The following is a 21036-nucleotide window of genomic DNA, read 5'->3' as shown; positions in this document are numbered from 1 at the left end:
CTGCCATTTGGTAACTTACCTGACTTGTCTGAGCCTCAGTTTCCTTATGTGTACAATGGGGATAATGATAGCCTCTGCCTCACAGAGTTGTTGAGGTTCAAATGAGATGCGTGTATGTAAAGTGCTTTTCTAAACGTTAAACATATAGATAGATGGATAGATAGATAAATAAATGTAACTGTAATTATGTGTTAGGTACTAGGTCAGGTGTTGGGGACCCAAAGAAAAATGAAATTGTTCCTGCCCTCAAAGGATTGACATTCTCTTGGAGGGAGGGTACAGCCTTCACACACAGAGAGGTAATAGAAGGTAGTTTCAGGAGGGAGAGAGCCCTGTAAACTTGAGAGATCAGGGAAGGCTTCCCAGAGGAGGACCTGCTCTTAGCTTGGATGAAAAGAAAGAATGCAAAAATTGGCCAGGAAGGGGGTGATGCATTTCATGCCTGGAGGATGGCTCTGTGCAGATGTGCAAATGCAAGAGATGGAATATCTAATTTAGAGAATGTGACTGAGGGATTGTAGGACCACTGACCTAGTGCTGAAAGGGACCACAGAGACTGTCTAGTCTAAACACCTTCATTTTTGCAGATGAAGAAACTGAGTCTCAGAGAGATAGTCATTTGCCCAAGGATCAGATGAGATGATATTTCTAAGCCACTTACCCCAGTGTCTGATTCATAGTAGTTGCTTAATAAATGCTAATTTTGTTCCTCACCTTCCAAGGTCACCCAGATAGTAAGCCTCAGAGGTGAGATTTGAACCCAGGACCTTTGCACAGGAACTATTCTTCACATTGTACCAAGCTGCCTCTTCCAAGGCAAGGAGAGTGGGATGAAATAAGGCTGGAAAGGTAGGTGAGAGCCAGATCGTGCAGGGATCTCAAATGGCAAGCTGAGATGTTTGTCTTTCGTCCAGTAGGGAATGGGGAGCCGCCAGTACTTTTTTTGCCCCTGATACTTCTTGAATGGGGATTGACACAAGAGGACCGAGGCTTTAGGAAGATTATTTTTGTCAGCTCTGTGGAGTATGTCTTCAAGAGGGAAGAGACTGGGATCAAGAAGATGAGATAGGAGGCCACTGAAATGAGTCAGGGAGAGGCATGGAGTGCCTGGATGTGGGAGCTGAGTGGAGAGACTGGATACAAGAGATGCTAAGGAGATCGGCTTGACAAGAGAACTTGGCAACTGACTGGATGAGAGGAGCAGGGATTCTGAGATCATGCGTATTCGAAGCAGCCGTCACCTCGGGGACACTCTCCAGCTTGTCCAATCCTCCTACTGGGGTCTGAGCAGGACAGAGGACAGAGGGACTCACATCTCATGTGGCCCCTCCTTCCTGGATATGCTACGTCTCTCTTTTTGATGGACACAAGGTCTGACCAAGAGAGAGCATGGAGGCGGGAGTTTCTCTGCCGTCTGCCCCAGACTCCTGGGACACCCCACTTTGGGAAGGATATGGATAAGCTGTGGACTGTCCAGAGGGGAGGGCAGTGGGGAAGGTCTTGGGACAACGCCAAATGAAGCTGCATTGAGGGAACTAATGACCCTCAGCCGTCAAAGAGAGCAATCCCTTCTGAGATCACCGTCTTTAAGTATAGGAAGGGCTGTGATGAGACAGAAGGGTTCGCCTTGTTGTGCTTGGCCCCAGGGAGCAGAACTAGAAAGTGGGGATGGGAGTCGGGGAGAATTGCAAAGAGGCAGATTGTGGTTCAATGAAAGAAATGACTTGTTAGAGCAGTCCTCAGCCAGAATGGGCTGCCTTGGGAGGTCGGTAGCTTCCTGCATATTGGAGGTGATTGGAGTAGTAGGAAAGGTAGGTACGTTGGAAAGGATGCTGGATTTGGAATCGTAGGACCTGGGTTTGAATCGTGCCTCTCTTATTCCCTGGATGACCTTGAGCAAGTCGCCTCACTGTGCCTCAATTTCCTTATCTGTCCAATGAGAGGCCTGGACTGGAGGATCTCTAAGTTCCAGCTTTGAATCTATGATCATCTCAGGAGGCGTTGGTTGTCATAAAGGAAATTCCATCTTTAACATGTGTTTTCTTGATTTCTTTTTTTAATCAATCATTTTTGGATATGTCTGACTCTTCCATCCTTCCTCCCACGATCAAATGACCCCTAGAATTGACCTCTCCTTTGTAACAAAGAAAATCAGTTAAGCAAAAACAACCAAATAGAGTGAACTCACTGACAATGTATACAGCATTCTGCTCCACCAGTTCACCACCCCTCCGCCGACAGATGAGAGGTACGTTTCACGTATTTTTTCTCTAGAATCGCTTCTTCAGGTACTCAACATTGTGTCTCCTCTTAACGGAAGCTTTTTTGCTTACCGCTTGGGAGTCATTCTATGCGTTCTTCTGGTTCTGCTTGTTTCAGTCTGCCTCGGTTCTCATAATCTGTAGAAAGGGTTCTTGATCAAGGACAGATGGCCTCTTAGGTCCCTTCCAGAGTTGGAATTCTGGAGCCTCCTGCCATGGCCCACTGAAGCAGAACAGGAGCACAAAGAGACACTGGGCACTGGTAAGTGGGACCCTTCACCCAGTTGGGAGATGAGATCTCCTCCCTGGGGCGGCTATCCTTATGACTCCTGACTGAGACCTGGGTTAGCGTAGGAGATAGCTGTGGCATGAATGGAAAACACGTGGAATATGGAGTCATGGACTTGCGTCAAGGTATCCCAATCGGAATCCCAGCTCTGCTGCTCACTGCCTTCCAGTCCTTGGGGAAATTGCTTCATTTCCCTGGGCCTCAGCTTCCTCACCTGAAAATTATGGAATTAGAATAGATGATCTCTGAGGTCCCTTTTTACCTCTAAATTTATGCTCCTATGACTTTAGCTTCCTTTAGGGTATGTGGATTAGGGGCCAGGCTGGACTTGGGGTATGGCTGGTATGGTCGTAGGCTCGAGGGAAAGTGTGTTAATGGAGGAGAGGGTAGGTATTAACTCTTTCCAGGAAGGGACAGTGTGAAATGGTAGGAGAGGGCTGGTCCTGGAGCCTGTCCACATGGTTCTTACCACATCTGCCCCTTACTGTGTGATGTTGGGTAATCACTGATGTTCTCTGAGTCAAATCAGCATTTAATGGATACCTGCTGTGTACCAAGCAGCATAGTAAATAAGTGTTGTGTAATGACAGTCCACATATAGTGATTTACAGAGCACTTCCTCACTTCCCCTAATCCAGTTAAAGATTTCCAGTCACCTAGGCTCTTAACCTTGGGGTCATCCTGGACTCTCCCGTCTTCCTTATTCTGCATAGCCCTTCATTTCTACATTGTAGATCTGCTTCCACAGTATTTCTCATTCCTCACATCTTCCCTCTTTTTTCCCTCATCACCTCTCCCCAGGACTCTTCCACCAGGCTTCTCCTTTGCCTCTCTGCCTCCACTCTTTTCCCTCTCCGATCCAGTCTCAACTCAGTTGCCACAGTGATATTCCTGAAGCCCAGAGCTGAGCACATCTCTCCTCTCATTCAACCAATTCTCATGCCTTCCATTACCCCTATGATCAAATGCAAACTTCTCTGTCATTTAAAGACCTTCATAAACTGGCTTTCCAGTGAGTGATTGGACAGCTCTATCTGTATGCCCCATTGACATCTTAAGCTCCCTGGTGTCCATTATCCCATTCATACATTTTATGGTCCAGCCACACTGACCTTCCTGGTGTTCTGAATTCATCCACAAAATCTCAGCTCCCATTTCTATGCAGAGACTGTCTTCCATGCCTGAAACGTCCTCCTCCCTACTTCTCTCTCTTAAACTCCATGGTTGGCATCAAAACTCAGCTCCAATACCACTTGTTACACGGACCCTTTCCTTATGACCATTCTAGCATCTCCCCTCCTTTGCATTTATTTTGTCTGTGGTTTCTGTATATTCTTCTATGTGCCTACATCTATCCTTAAAGGCAGAATTTCCTCCCCCATTGTGTCTTTGTATCTCTGGTGCCTGGCACAGTGACTACTACATAGTAAATAGTATTGAATAAATGCATGTTGCTAGATTGATGAGTACATGGAGACTCTGAGAAGGGAAGGGGGAAGCCTAGCCAGGGTCACACAGGGTCAGGCAGCTAGTGTGTCAGTATCTGGACTTGAACCCTGGTCATCCGACTAAGCCGGCAGCTGTTTGCATTCCACCAGGCACCCGACTCCCTCTGTCACAAGGTTGTTTTGAGGAGCAAATGAAATAATGGCTGTAAAATGCTTTGTAACAGTCAAACCCTATATAAATGTCAGCGATTCTTATTATTCAGCTGGGGCCCTTTCAAATATGTATTAGAATGTATTCTCAGACATCATCTACTCCACAGAAAGCATTTTTAAATGGTCCCAGGTCCTGGGAAGCCAACTGCTAAGTGGGAAAGGGTATGTGTGTGTGTGTTGGGGGTGGGGAGCAGGGACGCACAGGACCAATTGGTCAACAAGAGTTCAGTCCATCCCCGGGCTCCTGTGGATGTCACATCTGCATGCTGTGGCTCAGCTGATTCGATCTCAGGAACAGGACTTTAGAGTTGGAAGAAAACATGGAGGATATCAGATCCAATCTTCTCATTTTACAAATGTGGGAACTGAGGGCTGGACAGCTTCAGAAATTTGCCTGTGGTCACACAGGTAGTAAGTAGAGAGCTGGCCATGTCTTCCGACTCCATTACACTTTGATTCCTTAGGGAGTTATCATGCTGTAGTAAGAGTGGAGTGGGGTGGGAAGGAAATAAGCATTGATGAAGATAATGATGATGATGATGATGATTTATTTGAGGGAATAAGCACCTACTGTGTGTCAGGTATTATGCTTAATGCTTTACAAATGTTATCTCATTTGATCAAATGGTAGAGCCCTGGTTCTGGTGTCTGAGGAATGAGTTTGAATTCCAGCCTACCACTTACTGTCTCTGTGAGCCTCAGTTTCCTCATCTATAAGGGCTTAGATTAGGTGGCCTTCAAGGATCTCTTTTGATCTAAATCTAGGGTTCTATGATTCCCTCTTTGACGAATAGAGTGACTGAGACCCTAAAAGGATAAATGACTAGTCCAAGGTCACAGAGGGAGTCTAGCTAGGGCTAGAACCCAGGTCTCCTCTATCCCATTACTAGCTCTTTGCGTTGGACCATTCTGGATCCAAATGGTTTCATCTCCTGAAACTGTCTAGCCTGGCAAATGAGGAGCCTGGTGGAGAGGAGACCTGGGCTGGTTCTCTGGAAGGACCCTTCTCTCCTGCCTACTGTTTGCGTCTCTACTCCCTGCCTCCCTTCTCTTCCCCTTTCATCTCCAACCCCTCCTCCCCCAGGACTCCGGCTGGAGCACAGTGGTTACAAATCCTCCTTAATCCTGAATAATGATATTAACACAGACCATAACAATGGCACATCTGAAAAGCAGGGGGGGCTTCCAACAGCCCGGCAGGCTAGGAGAAGGCTCCTGGTGCCAGGGCTTATCAGCCACTGCAAATACGATTTCCCCAGCTCAGCCTGAAGCTGGTGATTCACACACCCCTGCTTCCTGGAGGTAGTGCCAGATGGGGGCCTTTTTCTCCTCCTCCCACCAGGAGCAAATACTTGCGGATTCTCACCTTCTGTTTGGTTTCCTTGCCTAGTGACCCTGGGCTTGCCTCTCTAATTCCTTTTTTTCCCTCTGTAATATTAATAAAACTTCACTTTTAAACTAAGTAAAACAAACCAACTCAGGGGCCATGTCTGACAATATAGGCATCTATAATCCACCACCTCTTAGGAGGGAGAGAAACGTTTCACTATCAGTCGTTATGCTTCCTGGAAAGCAGCATATTTCAATGGAAAGAGAGTGCATTTCGCACTCAGAGGACCTGGGTTTAAATCTTGGTTTTGCCACTTTCCACTTCTGTGATCTCGGACAAGTGACTCAATCTCAGTTTCTTCACTTGTAAAGAATCATATGTAATCTTCTGCATCCATAGCCTCTCCACCCCCTACTTCTCTACCAAAAGGATGGAGACGCTTTCATCATTTATTTCCTGGAACTAAAATTGGGCTAGAAAGGACCATCAATGTTCTCTTCTGGTTCCTCTTTGCCTACTCATTTCTCAGTCTCTTGCAGTTTGGCCTCTGATCCCATAACCTCACTGATTCAGCTTCCCCAAGGTCACCAGCTCCCTCTACTGCTTCTTCTGATGGCCTTTTCTCATTCTTCATCCTCTTGCTGCAGCATTTGACATTGTCGAAGAGCCCCTTCTCCTGAATATCCTCATCTCCTTGGGTTTTTTTGATGAAATTGTTCTCTCTTGGATCTCCTTCTACAGATTTGACTGTCTGCTCTTTTTCAGTCGCCTTTGTGGGGTTTCCAGCTACATTACACCCTCTATGGTTGATGTCTGGACTTCAGGAGCTCTGTCTGACCTGAGCCCTCTTCTCATTAGACTATGAACTCCTTGAGAAAAGGGAATGTCAGAACTGGGAAGGAGACTTAGAATAAAGGATGTCAGGGCTGGGAGGAGCCTTAGAATAGAGGATGTCAAGAATGGGAGGGGGCCTTAGAACAGAGGATGTCAGGAGTGGGAGAGACTTAGCAATTCTATTCCAACCCATTAATTTAATTTAAAATTTTTAGTATAAATACTATATTTATTAACAGTTTATTTAAATGTACATACAGAATTATTCCTGCACAAGTTATGCTTCAGATAGCCAATTCAAATACTTGCCTTTTGTAAGATAGGTAATGATTGTCTTAAAAGAAAAAAAAATTCTCATTAGTACAGGTACAGATTCAATTTTGCTTTGTTATTTGAGTCAACTTTGCCATAAGCTATCTGATACAGTTGTAATCTCTGAACAGAAATAGCCAGTTTTCAGTTCAGAACTTTTTTCCCCCAAATGTCCTGTAATTTGAATCCAAATCTCATGTTAGTTCTCTCTTCACATGTTCAGTTCTGTAACAACCCATTCATTTTAAAGATGACAAAACTGAGACCCAGAGAGGGTGAGTGACCTGCCCCAGGCAGGTCATGCAGATAACCAATAACAAGGCTGGATTTGAACCCACACCTTTTGGACCTGGAGCCGGGAAGCCCTGGATTCAAATCCCATGGCAGACACTTACTAGTCCATGACCCTTAGCAAGTCCCTTCAGACTTGATCTCTTCAGACCCTCAGCTTCCTCCTCTATAACACTGGGGCTGGGGGTTGGGATTGAACAAGATGTTTCTAAGGTACACCATCTCCACAGCTATGATTTTATGACTCCACATCCAGAACTCTTTTCATCATACCCATTTAAGCAGATAAGGAAAATTAGACCTAGACAATTTAAGCATTTACTACAGGCTACAGAGCTAGTTATCACTGGGACTGGAAGTGAAATCTTTCATTTCTGGCTTCTCTTGAATAGGGTTTTTGTCTCTGCCTCTCCCTCCCCACCCCCTCACACAGATCCAGGGACACCTGTCTTCTTCACCTTGACACCCTCTCCCAGTCCTGCCAACCAAAGGTGTCAAAGCCCCTAAAGGTGTGATCAGACTGGGAGCCCCTTGAGGACCCTGGGACTGTCTTTTTGCTCTTTGGCGTCCCTAGTACTTAACACAAAGCCTGCTACAAATAGGTATTTAAGAAATGCTTGTTGACTGATTGATTGGAGAGAACATGGGCTCTCCAATTGGCAAAGTAGAAAGAGTTCTGAATGTGGAGTCTGACAACCTAAGTTAAAATCCAGGCCCAACTACCTACTAGCTACTTGGCACTGGGCAAGTCCCTTCTACTCTCTGTGCCTCAGTTTCCCTGTCTGTAAAATGAGGGGCTGGAATCGAGGGTCTTTAAGTCTCCTATCTATCAATCTAGGGTTCTAAGATTCTTTCATGGAATGGGCCATGCCCAGTATGAAGCCAGAGCTGAGCAGGAGACTGGGGCATCAGCAGGGATAGGAGAGGGTGGAAGAGTTTCTGCCCCCAGGCTGGAGCGTTTCACTGAGACATCCAGAAGGGCTCCCTTGGGATTGCGTGCATGATTTCGAAAAGGGGCGGCTCTTAGCTCCATTTAGGCTGTGGGAGAATCAGTCTCTGATGCCGAAGAGCCTCTGTCCCTCTCACCCACTGGGACAGACATGGGCTGCATGTTAATGAGGAAGGCTGAGTAAGCTCTGACCACTCCATGCAGACCTGCTTTCTTCCTGCTTCCTTCCACTACTGATCTTCTGCAGAGAGCTGCCCCTTGGTAACTATTGGTTGAGTGAGTGAGTGACTGAATGAAAGAATGAAGGAATCATAGGATGTGGAGTTAGAGAGGACCCTAGACATCCTTTAGCCCCCAACCCGCACCACTTTTCAGATTGGAAAACAAGCCAGACCTGCCCATGATCACACAAAGGCTAAGTAACTGAGTAGGATTTGAACCCGGGTCTACTGACTCCAAATTCAAAATCCTTTCTACTGTACTAAGGCAGGGAGGAGGACTGTGACACACACCCCTTGGAGGGGTCTTTCCCTCGGCCATGCCGGCTGGAGAGTGTAGCCCCCGCCAGGGCTGCTCTCTATCCCAACCCCCTCTCTGCTCAGGTCTCTATTCCTTTCTTTCTATGCAGCTCTTGTCCAGGTGAGCTCTCTTCGAGGCAGAACCAGGCAGAGGGCCAGCTGCTGGTGTCAGCAGAAGCATGGCCATCTCTTCCCATCTCCTTGGCTGGTTCTTGATGCGTCAGCTAGTGATGGTAGCTCCAGGGACCAGGGACGCTGACGCATCCCTACCTACTTGGAGTGGGGAGGCCTCCCGGCTCCCTTTGCCTGACTCTGACTCATAAGTGGCCCTGGGCTTTGGAGACCCTGAGCAGAGAGAAGGTGACAGAGGGTCACCTTGAGGTCTCAGGTGGAGGGGGGGAAATAGGGGGGAGCATGAGTCATCTTAAAGGCAGTGTTCCCTGTTTTCTGTTCTAGCCTGCTCACATAAAGACCACGGTCATGATTTGAACTCAGGACATGGGATCATAGATTCAGAGCTGGAAGGGACCTAAGAGGCCCTCTAGTCCAGTGCTCTCATTTTACAGATGAGTGAACTGAGGTTCATAGAGAGAAAATGACTTGCCCAGGGTCACACAGCTAGGAAGTATCAGAGCCAGTATCATTGCACAAAGCTACAAATCCTATAGTTTCTCTAGGTGCCCATCTCATCCCCCACCCCACCATGCAGATCCTTCCACGTGTAAACACACACATAAGCAGATTAGGTAAACACTCCCTCTTTAGCAAATTGCAAACTCATGTAAATCCACAAAACACACCTGCCTGCAAACCTGTTTTCCTCTAAATGTTCCCTGATGGGAGGGGGACTTAGGAGTAGGGGATGGAGGACTGTCCAATGTGACTGGGATGGGACGGCAAGTGCCTGGATTCCTGGCCAGGCTCTCCTAGGGCTTCTTGGACTGGACTGCCCTCCCCCTGTCCCCCAGTGGCCTCCCAAGTCCCTTTTTGTGGGGGGGGGAGTGTCTGTTGCAACCTGTTCATACAAATAGGTCCTAGGACCAGAGATTTGGAGCTGGAAGGGATCTGAGAGGCCACTGACTCTCACCCTTTTATTATACAGATGAAGAAACTTAGGCTTTGAGAGGTTAAAGGATTTGCCCAGGGTCACCCAGCTTATAAGTATAGGAGGCCGAATTTGAACTCAGGTCTTCCTAACCCTGTGCCCAGCACTCTATCCACTGCTGGTAGACTGTGAGGTCTTCAAGCCAAAGCTAGGCAAATGGAAGGGGATTCTACCCACTCAGGGTGCTGACTAAGTAACCTTAAGATATTATTGAAGCTAGGTCTCCATCCACTCCCTTTTTAGAAACTGAAAAACAGGCCAAGAGAGGTTGTGAAAGGTCATATACATAGTCATATGTATTTGGACTCATCAATATATGTTGGAATATTTGGAATCATCGTCTGACTCCAGTCTTTCCACTGCCTCTTATCTATTGTCCCTTCCAACTTTGAGAATATAAGGATTATTACCCCTATTTAATAAAGGAGGAAAACTGAGGCCCAGGGGGTATAGGTGTGTGGGGGGTTGGCAATCCAGGTAATTAAGTAACAAGATCATGTTTTGAACCCAGGTCTTGAGCTTCGATAGTGTTGTTCCCTTTCTACCCTTGGTCAGGGTGATGCAATCCCTTCTCCACCCAGCCTTTTCTCTCCCTGGCCTGGGTCTGGTGGGTGGGGGCCCACTCAGCCTGGGTTTGGGGGGATATAGAAACCCTGAGGACATCCCCTCCAAGCCTGTGCCCAGCTTGTCACCCCCTTAAGTCTTCTTCCTCCTCCTCCTCCCAGGGTGATGGAATGCCAAGTCTGTCTCCGACCAAGGTCTAGGTCTTTCACCCACCTGCCCTGGTCATTTACAAACCCCAGATCTGTTCCCTTCTTTTCCTGGGCCAAGCTGCTGCCTTCCAGCTCTCCCAGCTCTCCCAGCTCTCCCCAACCTCTCCTTGCCTCTCTTCCCTCTCATTTCCTTCTGTTTCTACCCTTTGGGGCCACAATGCTGAAAATTGGTTTTGCTTTTAACTAGGAAGGGATTTTTTTTCCTTTTTGGTTAAAAAAGATTGAAGCAATTTCTCTTCCTGGTGTTTCCCCAAGGAATGGTGAAGGGAGGCCTGGAGAGAGGCCTGCAGGATCCTACACTGGATTTGAGCTCCTGAGCTTTCAGTTGGCGTCCAGGTCTGGCAGCATCAGGCCATTGCCAGGGCCAGGGGCATTCCAAGCGTAGCCAGAGAGCCATTGGGTGGCCACTGGGACATGGTTCTGCCACTTACACTTGTTACCTGTGTCCTCTTCCTTGCTCCAGGCCTCACTTTCTTCATCTGAGAAAAGGGCAGAATGAGATAGACAATTGCTAAGGGCCATCCCAGAACCTAGAATCTCCAGAACTTAGTGACATTCTAGAACCCCAACGGGCTGAGCCCTAGGAATCATCCTCTTAGGAGTCATTCTACCCCTGCCTGAAGTCTGAAGAATCCCAATAACAGATAGTTTCTCTTTGGAGAACTCACTGCCTCCAAGGCAACCCACCTTATCACTAGTACCACAACCCGGTCTGCTCTCTAGTAGTTCACTGGTGTTTTCACTAAACCGTGCTGCTTTGGAGAGCAGAGAAGAGGGGATTCAGACCTCTTTTTTTTCCCTTCCTCCTCTTTGGCCTTATGATGTGTGTGTGGGTGTCATAGATAGGAAGCACTGTGGTTCAATGGGAAGATTTTTTGAGTCAGACTATGAGGGTTCAAATACTGGTTCTGCCATTTACTATCTATGTGACCTTGCACAATCCCGCAACAAGCATTTATTAAGCACTTACTGTATGCTAAGACACTGTGCTAAGTTCTGGGGATAGAAAGAAAGAGCTCAAACCAGCCCCTGGCCTCAAGGAGCTTTCATTCGAGTAGGAACAGGTCCATAGAAGATACACACAGAGTAGATGGATGGTAACCTTAGAAGGGAAGGCACTGGGGTTCATGCTTGAGCTTAAAGAAAGCCAGGTTCTCTTGACAGGCACAGGTGAGAAAGGAGAGGGCAAATGGTATCATGCATGAGGAGCATCAGGTAGGTCAGGACAGCCAGACTGGCCAGGGTAGGGAGGAGAGTCAGGAGGACCTGAGTTCAAATCTGGCCTCAGACACATAACACTCACTAGCTGTGTGACTCTGGGCAGGGCGCTTAGCCCCAAATGCCTCACAAAACAAACGAACAAACAAAAACCAATAAAAAACACAATAAAATGCTAGAAAGATAGGAAGGGCACAGGCTGTGAAGCCCTTTAAATGCCAAACTAAGTATATTTGGTTCTGGAGGAAATAGGAAGCCACTGCAGTTTACTGAGCAGGGTACTGAAGAGGTCTGACACGGTCAGAAGATTTGGCAGCTGAGGAGAAGAAAGATTGAAGTGAGGAGAGACTGGAGGCAGGGAAAACAATTAGAAGGATATTGCAGTGAGAGGTCATGAGGGTCTGAAGCAGGGTTGTGGCCGTGTGAGTGAAGAGAGAGAAGATATGCTATACAGATATATTGTACATGTTACATGAGCATCTAGATGGTGTAGTGGATAGAGTGATGGCTCAGAGCTGAGAAGACTCATCTTCCTGAGTTCGAATCCAGTCTCGGACACTTAGCTGTGTGACCCTGGGCAAGTCACTTAAGCCTGTTTGCCTCAGTTTCCTCATCTGTCAAATGAGCTGCAGAAGGAAATGGCAAACCACCCCTGTATCTTTGCTAAGAAAACCCCAAATGAGGTCATGAAAAGTCAGATATAACTGAAAAGTGCCCGAACAAACATATGTTAGATAGGAGAGATGTAGAAAAAAAGGAGTTCAAGATTTGGCAACTGATTTGATATGTGGGGTGACTAAGAGCAAGGAACTGAGGATGATCTCCAGGTTGTGTGCCTGGTTGACAGGGAGGACAGTGGGACACTTGACGGGGAGAGGAAAGTTTGGAAGAGTGGTCGGTTTGGGAGGAAAGGCAATGCATTCCATTTTGGATAGATTGAGCTTGAGATGCCTATAGACCGTCCAGAGGGAAATATCCAATAAGCAGCTTATGATTCAAGACTGGGGAGAGATTATGTCCAGATATATAGATCTGGGAATCATCTGCATGGAAATACAAATCGAGCCCAGGGGAGCTGATGACATCACCAAATGAGAGGAAGTGAATCGAGGCCAGGACAAAGTCATCTCCCAATGCCTATGACTTCCAAGACCAAAACATCCCTTGAGGGTCACTACTCTCAGTGTGAAAAGAGAAAGCCCAGCAGAGCGCTTTGGAGGATACTCAGTTAGTTGTTTGTAACATAGATGGAAATCCAGGCAAGGTGACTGAGGAGTGGTCGTACAAGTGGGAGGAGAACCAAGAGAGAACAGGTTTGAAAACCTAGAGAGGAGAGAGTATTCAGGAGGCCAAGCCAAACATGGGCCTCAGCTTCCTAGTCTGTGAAATGAAAAATGAGTAAGAGACTGCCTCTAAACTCCTTTCTAACTCACTTTGTGCTCCTGTGATTCCCTGCTGGGCTCCAGCCTTCCTCTCCACCACTGTCCACTGTTTTCCAGGGCCTGGCTCCTTCCTTGGGGTTATTGTCCACCTTCTGGACCCAGGCAGAGCTCAGCTTACCCCCTTCTTCTGCAGGAGACTCCCACTTTGCCCCCTTCCCAACCACATGCTCAGGACTGTGTGGTCCTATTCTCCCCTCCCCCACTAGAGCTGAGACAAGGGAATTATTTTTGGAACAAGAGCAGTTACACAACAAATGAATTATTTATCCTTTGGCATGGAGCAGAGATGGCATTTTGTTCTTAGGGCCTCTCATCTGTTTTTCATGAGTGGTGTATGCTCTTGCAGGCAAATCCCTGCATACCTGTGGATATAGACCACCTGTGTGACCTTAGACGAATCACTGAGACTCTCTGGGCCTCAGTGCCCTCATTTGTAAAATGGGGGGGGTGTAAACAGATGACCCCTGAGGTAGTCTTATGCATGTCTGCCTGTGTTTGCACACACCCATGACAAGTGCTCTCATGTACATACAGGTAGGTATACAGGTGCCAGGAGCTGAACCTGTCTGTGGTGGGGGTGGGAGTGGGATTGACTGTTGTGAAGATTTAGAGACATAGGACCTGGGTTTAAATCCTGGCTTTCTACCTGTGTGACCTTGGGCAAATCACTTAACCACTCTGGGCTTCAGTGTCTCCAACCAAGGAGGCTGGACTAGATTGTGCTCAGTTTAGCATCAGAGGACCTGGGTTCCAATTCCATCTCTGCCATTTTGTACCTGTGTGATCTTGGACAAGTCACTTCACTTGGTGAGCCTCAGTTTACTCATTTGTAAAATGAAGGGGTCAGACAAGACGGCTCCAGTGGTCCCTTCCAGCTCTAAATGTCTGATTCTGTAAGATCCTTGTAGCTTGTTTTCTTGTGATCCTTTGGGTTCTGCTGAGATTTCTGAATTCCTCTTCTTCACTGTTCTAGACTCCCCCCACCCCCCAGCATTTCTTCTTTCCCTCTCCTGCCTCTCCTTCCCCTCCCACTGTCTCCTCTTCCACCCACCAGGCTGTCCTTCCTTTATGTAACGGGGACCCAAAATCCTTGCTGAAGCAGGAAGCCCCCTTTTGGTGACTGCTAGGGGGACCTTGTCTTGGATTCGAGTTGCCACTGTCCTTTTCCCCCAGTGCTTGTCCCTCTATCCCCCTGCCTCCACCAGAGATTTGCCTCTGGCCGTTCCTCGTGGATCCATCTCTGTCTCCTCTGCTTCTCTTCCAGGCTCTGGGTGACAGATGGATTTCCAGCTCCGTGTGTCTCTCACCATTCCTCTGTCTAGCTGCCTGTCTGCATCTTCCCTTCTTGCCTATGCTCTGAAGCTTTGAGAAACCTCTAAGGGGCCCCGACCTGAACAAAGGGGAAGAAGTGGAAGAAGGAGAAGGAGAAGAAGAAGAGGACAGAGACTTACTCTTGACGGCCCAGGACCCTGCTCTTCCTGGGCAGGGATTAAGGGAAGAGGGCAGAGCTGGGGGTGCTTTGGGAAAGACCACTCCTCAGAGCTGCAGGAAGAGCCAGCTGCCCCAGAGACGTGTCCACAGCCTGGTCCCCTTTCTGCCGGGATCCCCGACACTGGACAGCAGGCAAAGTGGACCAGAGCTCGGGAGCCCCATCTCGCACCCCAGCACTGGGGGGGCATCCCTCAAAATGCTGGCGGCCCAGGCGAGAACTGGGATGATGGGCCAGGCTTTTGGCCGCTAGGCCTTCCCAGATCCCTGCTGTCTCCGAGCCCTGCCTTGCCCGTGGCCTCCCTCTATCCAGCCCTCCTGCCCAGTGGGCCTCCCCCTGCCATGCTGCGCCTGGGCCTGTGGGCAGCGGCCCTGCTCTGCGCCTGCCAGCCGGACCTGGTGCGGGCCGACTGCTGGCTCATCGAGGGCGACAAGGGTTACGTGTGGCTGGCCATCTGCAGCCAGAACCAGCCTCCCTACGAGACCATTCCTCAGCACATCAACAGCACGGTGCACGACCTCCGTCTCAATGAGAACAAACTCAAGGTGGTCCTCTACTCCTCCCTCAACCGCTTCGGCAACCTGACCGACCTCAACCTGACCAAGAACGAGATCTCGTACATCGAGGACGGCGCCTTCCTGGGCCAGGCCAACCTCCAAGTGCTGCAGCTCGGTTACAACAAGCTGAGCAACCTGACGGAGGGCATGCTCCGCGGCATGAGCCGCCTGCAGTTCCTCTTCGTCCAGCACAACCTCATCGAAGTGGTGACGCCCACGGCGTTCTCCGAGTGCCCGGCGCTGATCAGCATCGACTTGTCCTCCAACCGCCTCAGCCGCCTGGAGAGCACCACGTTCGTGGGGCTGAGCAGCCTCATGGTGTGCGAGCTGGCGGGCAACCCCTTCAACTGTGACTGCGGCCTCTACGGCTTCCTCAACTGGCTCGTGGTCTTCAACAACGTGACCAAGAACTACGACCGTCTGCAGTGCGAGTCTCCGCGGGAGTTCGCCGGCTACCCGCTGCTGGTGCCGCGGCCCCACCACAGCCGCAACGCCATCACCGTCTTCCAGTCCATGTGCCGCGACGGTACCTTGCCGTCGAGGCCCGTCAGCCACCCGACTCCGTACACCACCGACTCCCAGAAGGACCCAGATGAGAACTCTGGGTTCAACCCTGTGGACTTCCTGTCCGTGGAGCCCCCGGCCTCCTCCACCACAGACTCCTCCATCAGCCCCACCATCAAACTCCACTACGTCACGTTCACTTCAGCCACGCTGGTGGTGACCATCCCTTCCCCCTTCAGCAAGCTCTACGTTCTGGTCCAATATAACAACAGCTACGTCTCCGACGTCATGACTCTGAAGAACAAAAAGGAGATTGTCACCCTCAATAAGCTCAAAGTGCACACTGACTACACCTTCTGCGTGGCCTCCATCCGCAACTCCCGCCGTTTCAACCACACCTGCCTGACCTTCGCCACCCGGGAGCCCATCCAGGGGGACGTGCCCCCTAGCACGTCCACCACTACGCACTATATCATGACCATCCTCGGCTGCCTCTTCGGCATGGTGATCGTCCTGGGGGCTGTCTACTATTGCCTGCGCAAGCGGCGAATGCAGGAGGAGAAGCAGAAGTCAATCAGCGTGAAGAAGACCATCCTGGAGATGCGCTATGGTTCAGACGTGGACACCAGCTCCATCGTCCACTCTGCCCAGAAGCTGGGGGAGCCTCCGGTCCTGCCCGTCTCCCGCATGTCCTCCATCCCCTCCATGATAGGGGAGAAGCTACCACAGCCCAAGGGCCTGGAGGCTGGCATCGACACACCCAAGGTGACCACCAAGGGCAACTACATGGAGGTGCGGACTGGGGGTGGCGGCGGCGGCGGGGATGGCCTGACCCGGGGTGAGGATGACCTGCCAGACTTGGATAATGGCCAGGGTTCGGCAGCAGAGATCTCCACCATTGCCAAGGAGGTCGATAAAGTCAACCAGATTATCAATAACTGCATTGACGCCCTCAAGCTGGACACGGCCTCCTTCCTGGGAGGAAGCGGAGCAGACCCGGAGCTGGCTTTTGAGTGCCAATCCATCCCGACCAGCTCCACGGGGGGGCTGGAACGGCCCAGCTTCCTCTCACCTCCTTACAAAGAAACCTCCCACCACCCCCTGCAGCGGCAGCTGAGCGCTGATGCTGCTGTGGCCCGGAAGACCTGCAGCGTCTCCTCTAGCGGCTCCATCAAGAGTGCCAAGGTCTTCAGCCTGGACGTCCCTGATCACCCAGCACCCCCGGGGCTGGGCAAGGGTGACTCGAAGTACATTGAGAAGGGCAGTCCACTCAACAGTCCCCTGGACCGTCTTCCCTTGGTGTCTCCTGGTGCCATCCATCACCTGGAGGTGAAGCCTTCCTACCACTGCAGTGAGCACCGACACTCTTTCCCAGCTTTGTACTACGAGGAGAGCGCGGACACCTTGAGCCAGAGGGTGTCCTTCCTCAAGCCCCTGTCCCGCTCCAAGCGGGACTCCACGTACTCTCAGCTCTCCCCCAGACACTACTTTTCGGGCTACTCCTCCAGCCCTGAGTATTCGTCCGAGAGTACCCACAAGATCTGGGAGCGCTTCCGGCCCTACAAGAAGCATCACCGGGAGGAAGTGTACATGGCGGCTGGCCACGCCCTGCGCAAGAAGGTCCAGTTCGCTAAGGATGAGGACCTGCACGACATCCTGGATTACTGGAAGGGGGTCTCAGCTCAGCAGAAGCTGTGACCCTCTCCTTCCTCCCCGCCCCCGGTGAGGTGGGGGTGGAGAGAGGGACCAGGTTGGGGAGGGGGCAGGCTGGGGAGGGACACCGAGGATGGGGGGGCCGGGAGGCCTGGGGGTGGGGTATGGGGTAGGAGGAGGCCAAGGAATGGGTAGGATACACACACACACACACACACAGACACACCCGCACGCACGCACCCAATGCACACACCTGACCACCACCTGACTGTGAAAAACAAAAACAAAAACAAAAACCTGACGTAAATGGACAGAAAAACACAATTTTTAAAGTTTACAAACGGATACCGTAACCAGTTCTCTACTGTGCTGCCCGGGGGCGGGGGGGACCCATTCCTCCTAGACGTTTCTCTCAAGGTTGGAGGTGTCCAGGGCTGGGGAGGGAGAGGCTGAGGGAAGAAGGGAAATTCAGGAGGCGGCCAGATGTACGCAGGGGTCTGGGAGACTTCCAATGGGGAGACAGAGAAGTCTAGGCATTAGGGCCACGAACAGGAGCGCAGCCCTTGAGCCTTCTTTACCGTCCTTGACTTTGGAGGCTGAGGGTTGGGAGTGTGTGTGTGTGTGGGAGGGAACCACTTCAGTCTCAAGAGGAGGATGGGTCAGTTTCCCCCTCTCTCAACCTCCACCTCCCTCCTCCGAAGGACGTTAGGGATACAGGACTTGCATTGGAAGTAGCTTCTCCTTAATCTCCCAGATGGGAACTCTGCATCTCCTAGGATCCCTCTGGTTCAAGGCCTCTTCCCCAAAGCCCTGTTGCTTTGGTTCATTTGGTTTCTGGGAGGCTGTCCTGAAAGGGGGTTCCCTGCTGGCACCCTCTCCAAGCTCCAATTTCAGGGCCAGTATCCAAGGAGGGAATGATGACCCCAGTTGTTAGGGGCCCTCCCTTTCTCCATCCTCCAGGGCTCTGTTCATTTTAGTGAAGCCAGCAGGGATGGCTTTCACTCCTTGGGAGCGTGTGGGAATGGGGAGTAGTGACCCTGTCAGAAAATTCTAAGTGTCTTCCAGGTAATGAGCAGGGAGTGGGGTGTGGGGTGGGGAGAGAATGATCCTGGAGCTGAAGGAACAGGGGATTACAGACAGCAGGGTGGTGGGAGCGAGTGAGGGGCTCCCAGTGTATCTCAGGTGCATCGGCCCTCCCCCCCAGGTTTTGGGAGATGGGGGTGGCCCCTCCTTCCCCCACCCCACTGTGCCAGCCTCCTGAATGCTTCTGTGCCTCCCCCCAGCCTGGCTTCCTGTCCTTATCCCCACCCTGAGAGAGGATGCTACAGAGATGTGGGTGTATGTATGTGTGAGTGTGTGAATGATTGGCCAATTGCTGGAGAACCACAAGGATGATGAGCTGTGTGGATGTCCCACCCTCTTTGTCACCTCCCTATATGCCCCCAGACCCTATCATGCCTCTTCCCACTCTTCCATTCTTCTGTAAGGATGTGGGACACCAAGGATCTGGGACAGAAGGAAGCAAGTCAAAGACCCAGTATCTGATCCTGGCCTCTGAATGGAAAAGAGGTTCCCCCACCCCACTCTGTATCTAACCCCACCCCACCTCCCATCCTTCTTAAATCTAAGCTGCATTCATTGTTTCTACCCTGTAGGGATGGAGTGGGGGGAACCAGGTTTCCATGGGAACTGCAAGTCTCTCTCCCCCCTCTTTTTCCTCTTCCCTCCAATGGACACCCAGACAAAGCACAAACAGCTCCCAGGGTGTGAGTGGGGGAAACAAACAGTTTCTGTGACTGGCCCCCATCTCCTGGACTCTATCCCCACTCTCTGGCCAGCTGTGGTCACCATGACAACCCCCTTCCAGGCAGCCAGCAAAAGAGAGAGCTATGGTCCCTAGGGAGTAGGTGGGGGGAGGGGGGAGGTGGTTGGAGATGAAGCTTGTGGGAGTTACAGAAGAAAGCAGAGTGAGGGCAGGTGGAATATGGAGGCTGAGCTGGAGGGGTGGTGCCAGGAAGAAAGGGGCAGCAAAGAGGGGCTCTAGACAGTGTTTCAAGAGAATTTCTGGGGGTTTCCTGGGAGATTCTGGCTAAGCTCTTGGCTCAGTGCTTCACACCTCAGTGGAATTGGGGGCACCCAGTTTCTTTCTACCTGTTGCCTGTCCAGCTCTCTTAGGTATGTTTGGGGCAGGGGAGTGTGTTGTAAGACCAGAAGCCTTGGCTATGTGGACTTCGACTTTCCCCCTTCTGTCTCAGGACCAGAGATAGTAATATTAGTTCCATCCTTCCTCCTCCCTTCACCAGCTTGGCCACTTTCAGCTCTGAACTTATGATCCTAGGATCCTTCCATTTCCCTTCCAGTCATACAGCCTGGATTCTTAGGGTCAGAGGAACCTGGGGGAGTTAAGGTGATGGGTGTCTGTGGACAGTTAGTGTCCCAGAAAGCCAAGGGTTCAAGAAGGTGCTGGGACCTCAGAGAGGGACTTCTTCCCTTGGGTTCACATGCTCTCCCTGTTGGGGGGGGGTCATAGTAGGTTGGGGAGGGCACAAGAAGTCACTGTCTCCCCCCCCCCATCCTGGAGGACAGACTGGTTTTTTTTGGGGGGGGAGGGGTGACTTGCACAGAAAGGACTTTCAGAGTGGGAGATGAGAAGAGAAAAGGGAATAGATGGGGTAGGGTGGAGAGGGAGAGACTGGCCTGCCCTCTCCCCCCTCTCCCCCCACTTCTTCTTCTCTCCTTTCCACTCCCTCCCCAGGCCTGTTTTGAGAACCCAAGAAAACTGAGTTGGGGAGAAGCCACTGATGTCAGAAACAGAATTCCTGTTCTATTCGTGCATGACGCTCTTTACTGTATTTTTCTGAGCAAACATCTGTTGTGAATGTGCCCGTTTGTCGAGATTCCCCTCTGCTTCCTCTCCTTTCCTCTCCTCTCTTCTCCCCGCCCGCCCCCTGCCTCCCTCCTCGGATGCCGTCCATTGTGAATTGATGAGCAACTTTTAAAACCCGGGAAGGAACTGTCTCTGCAGAGGACCCAAACCTGGTGCTGCTGCTAGGCCAGCCCTGCCTTTCCCCGCCTCAGCAGTGGCAGCGGGCGGTCTCACAAGTGGCCCCTGCTCTCCCCTCCCCTCTCCTCTTAGCTTCCAGCGGTGCTGGAGCTGTCCAGGCAGAGGTGCTGAGAGGGACTGTGCCTCGTGTGGGTTACCAGCAGGGACTCCTACCCAGGCACCATTCCTGGGGTGGCTGCAGCTTGTCTCAAGGCAGGGGGAGGGACGTGAGGTGGTTTTGATTCAGTTCAAGTCAATTCAACAAACATTTATTGAGCCCCTACTATGTGCCAGGCACTGTGCTAGGACCCCAGGGGTTTAGAACCAAAAGGGATCTTAGAGAACATCTGGGCTAATCTTAATTCAAAGGGAAAGGAAACTGAGACCCAGAGAGAGCAAGGGACTTACTCTGGAGTCACAAATGTAAGGCAGTGGTAGTGCTGGGTTTGAATGCAGATCCTGTGGTCCTTTAAATCTAGGCTGTTGTTAGGAGTTCACTATGAACCACCTGTTGAATGGAAACATTATGGCTTTCCTGGGGGTGGGGCAGGGGAAGGCAGCGTTCTCTTCCTGGTTGGTACCCTCAATCTTCTCCCTGGTGAATATGTTGTTGTTTTCTTTTTTTTTTTGGCAAAGATAATGTCTCTGAGAGTAGTAGTTTTTCCTGTTGAAGATGGTCTCTGGGGAGCTGACCATTTCTAGAATGAGACAGCAGTTAGTTGGGTATGGTGGATTTGCAGTAGGAAGACCTAAGTTTAAATTATACCTCAGCTACTTGACTTCCTGGGTGACCAGGGGTAGGTCAAT

At 50.5% G+C, this 21036-nt stretch overlaps 1 protein-coding gene across 3 annotated transcripts in view; it reads left to right on the top strand.

Annotated features, from left to right (window-relative positions):
* ELFN2 (extracellular leucine rich repeat and fibronectin type III domain containing 2) overlaps nucleotides 1-17287 on the top strand; it is a 90074-nt gene extending 72787 nt beyond the window's left edge. For all 3 annotated transcript variants that reach the window (XM_078147249.1, XM_078147252.1, XM_078147248.1), the window contains exon 3: nucleotides 14248-17287. In XM_078147249.1, coding sequence (XP_078003375.1) covers nucleotides 14814-17231 — 2418 coding nt within the window. In that variant the 5' untranslated portion in view covers nucleotides 14248-14813 and the 3' untranslated portion in view covers nucleotides 17232-17287. The remainder of the gene's footprint in view (nucleotides 1-14247) is intronic.
* The last annotated feature ends 3749 nt before the right edge of the window (nucleotides 17288-21036 follow it).

This window comes from Phascolarctos cinereus, unplaced genomic scaffold, assembly GCF_003287225.1.
Source record: "Phascolarctos cinereus isolate Bilbo 61053 unplaced genomic scaffold, phaCin_HiC Scaffold_1;HRSCAF=81, whole genome shotgun sequence".
In the NCBI taxonomy this organism is placed as follows: domain Eukaryota; kingdom Metazoa; phylum Chordata; class Mammalia; order Diprotodontia; family Phascolarctidae; genus Phascolarctos; species Phascolarctos cinereus.
This window is presented reverse-complemented; position numbering and strand designations above follow the sequence as displayed.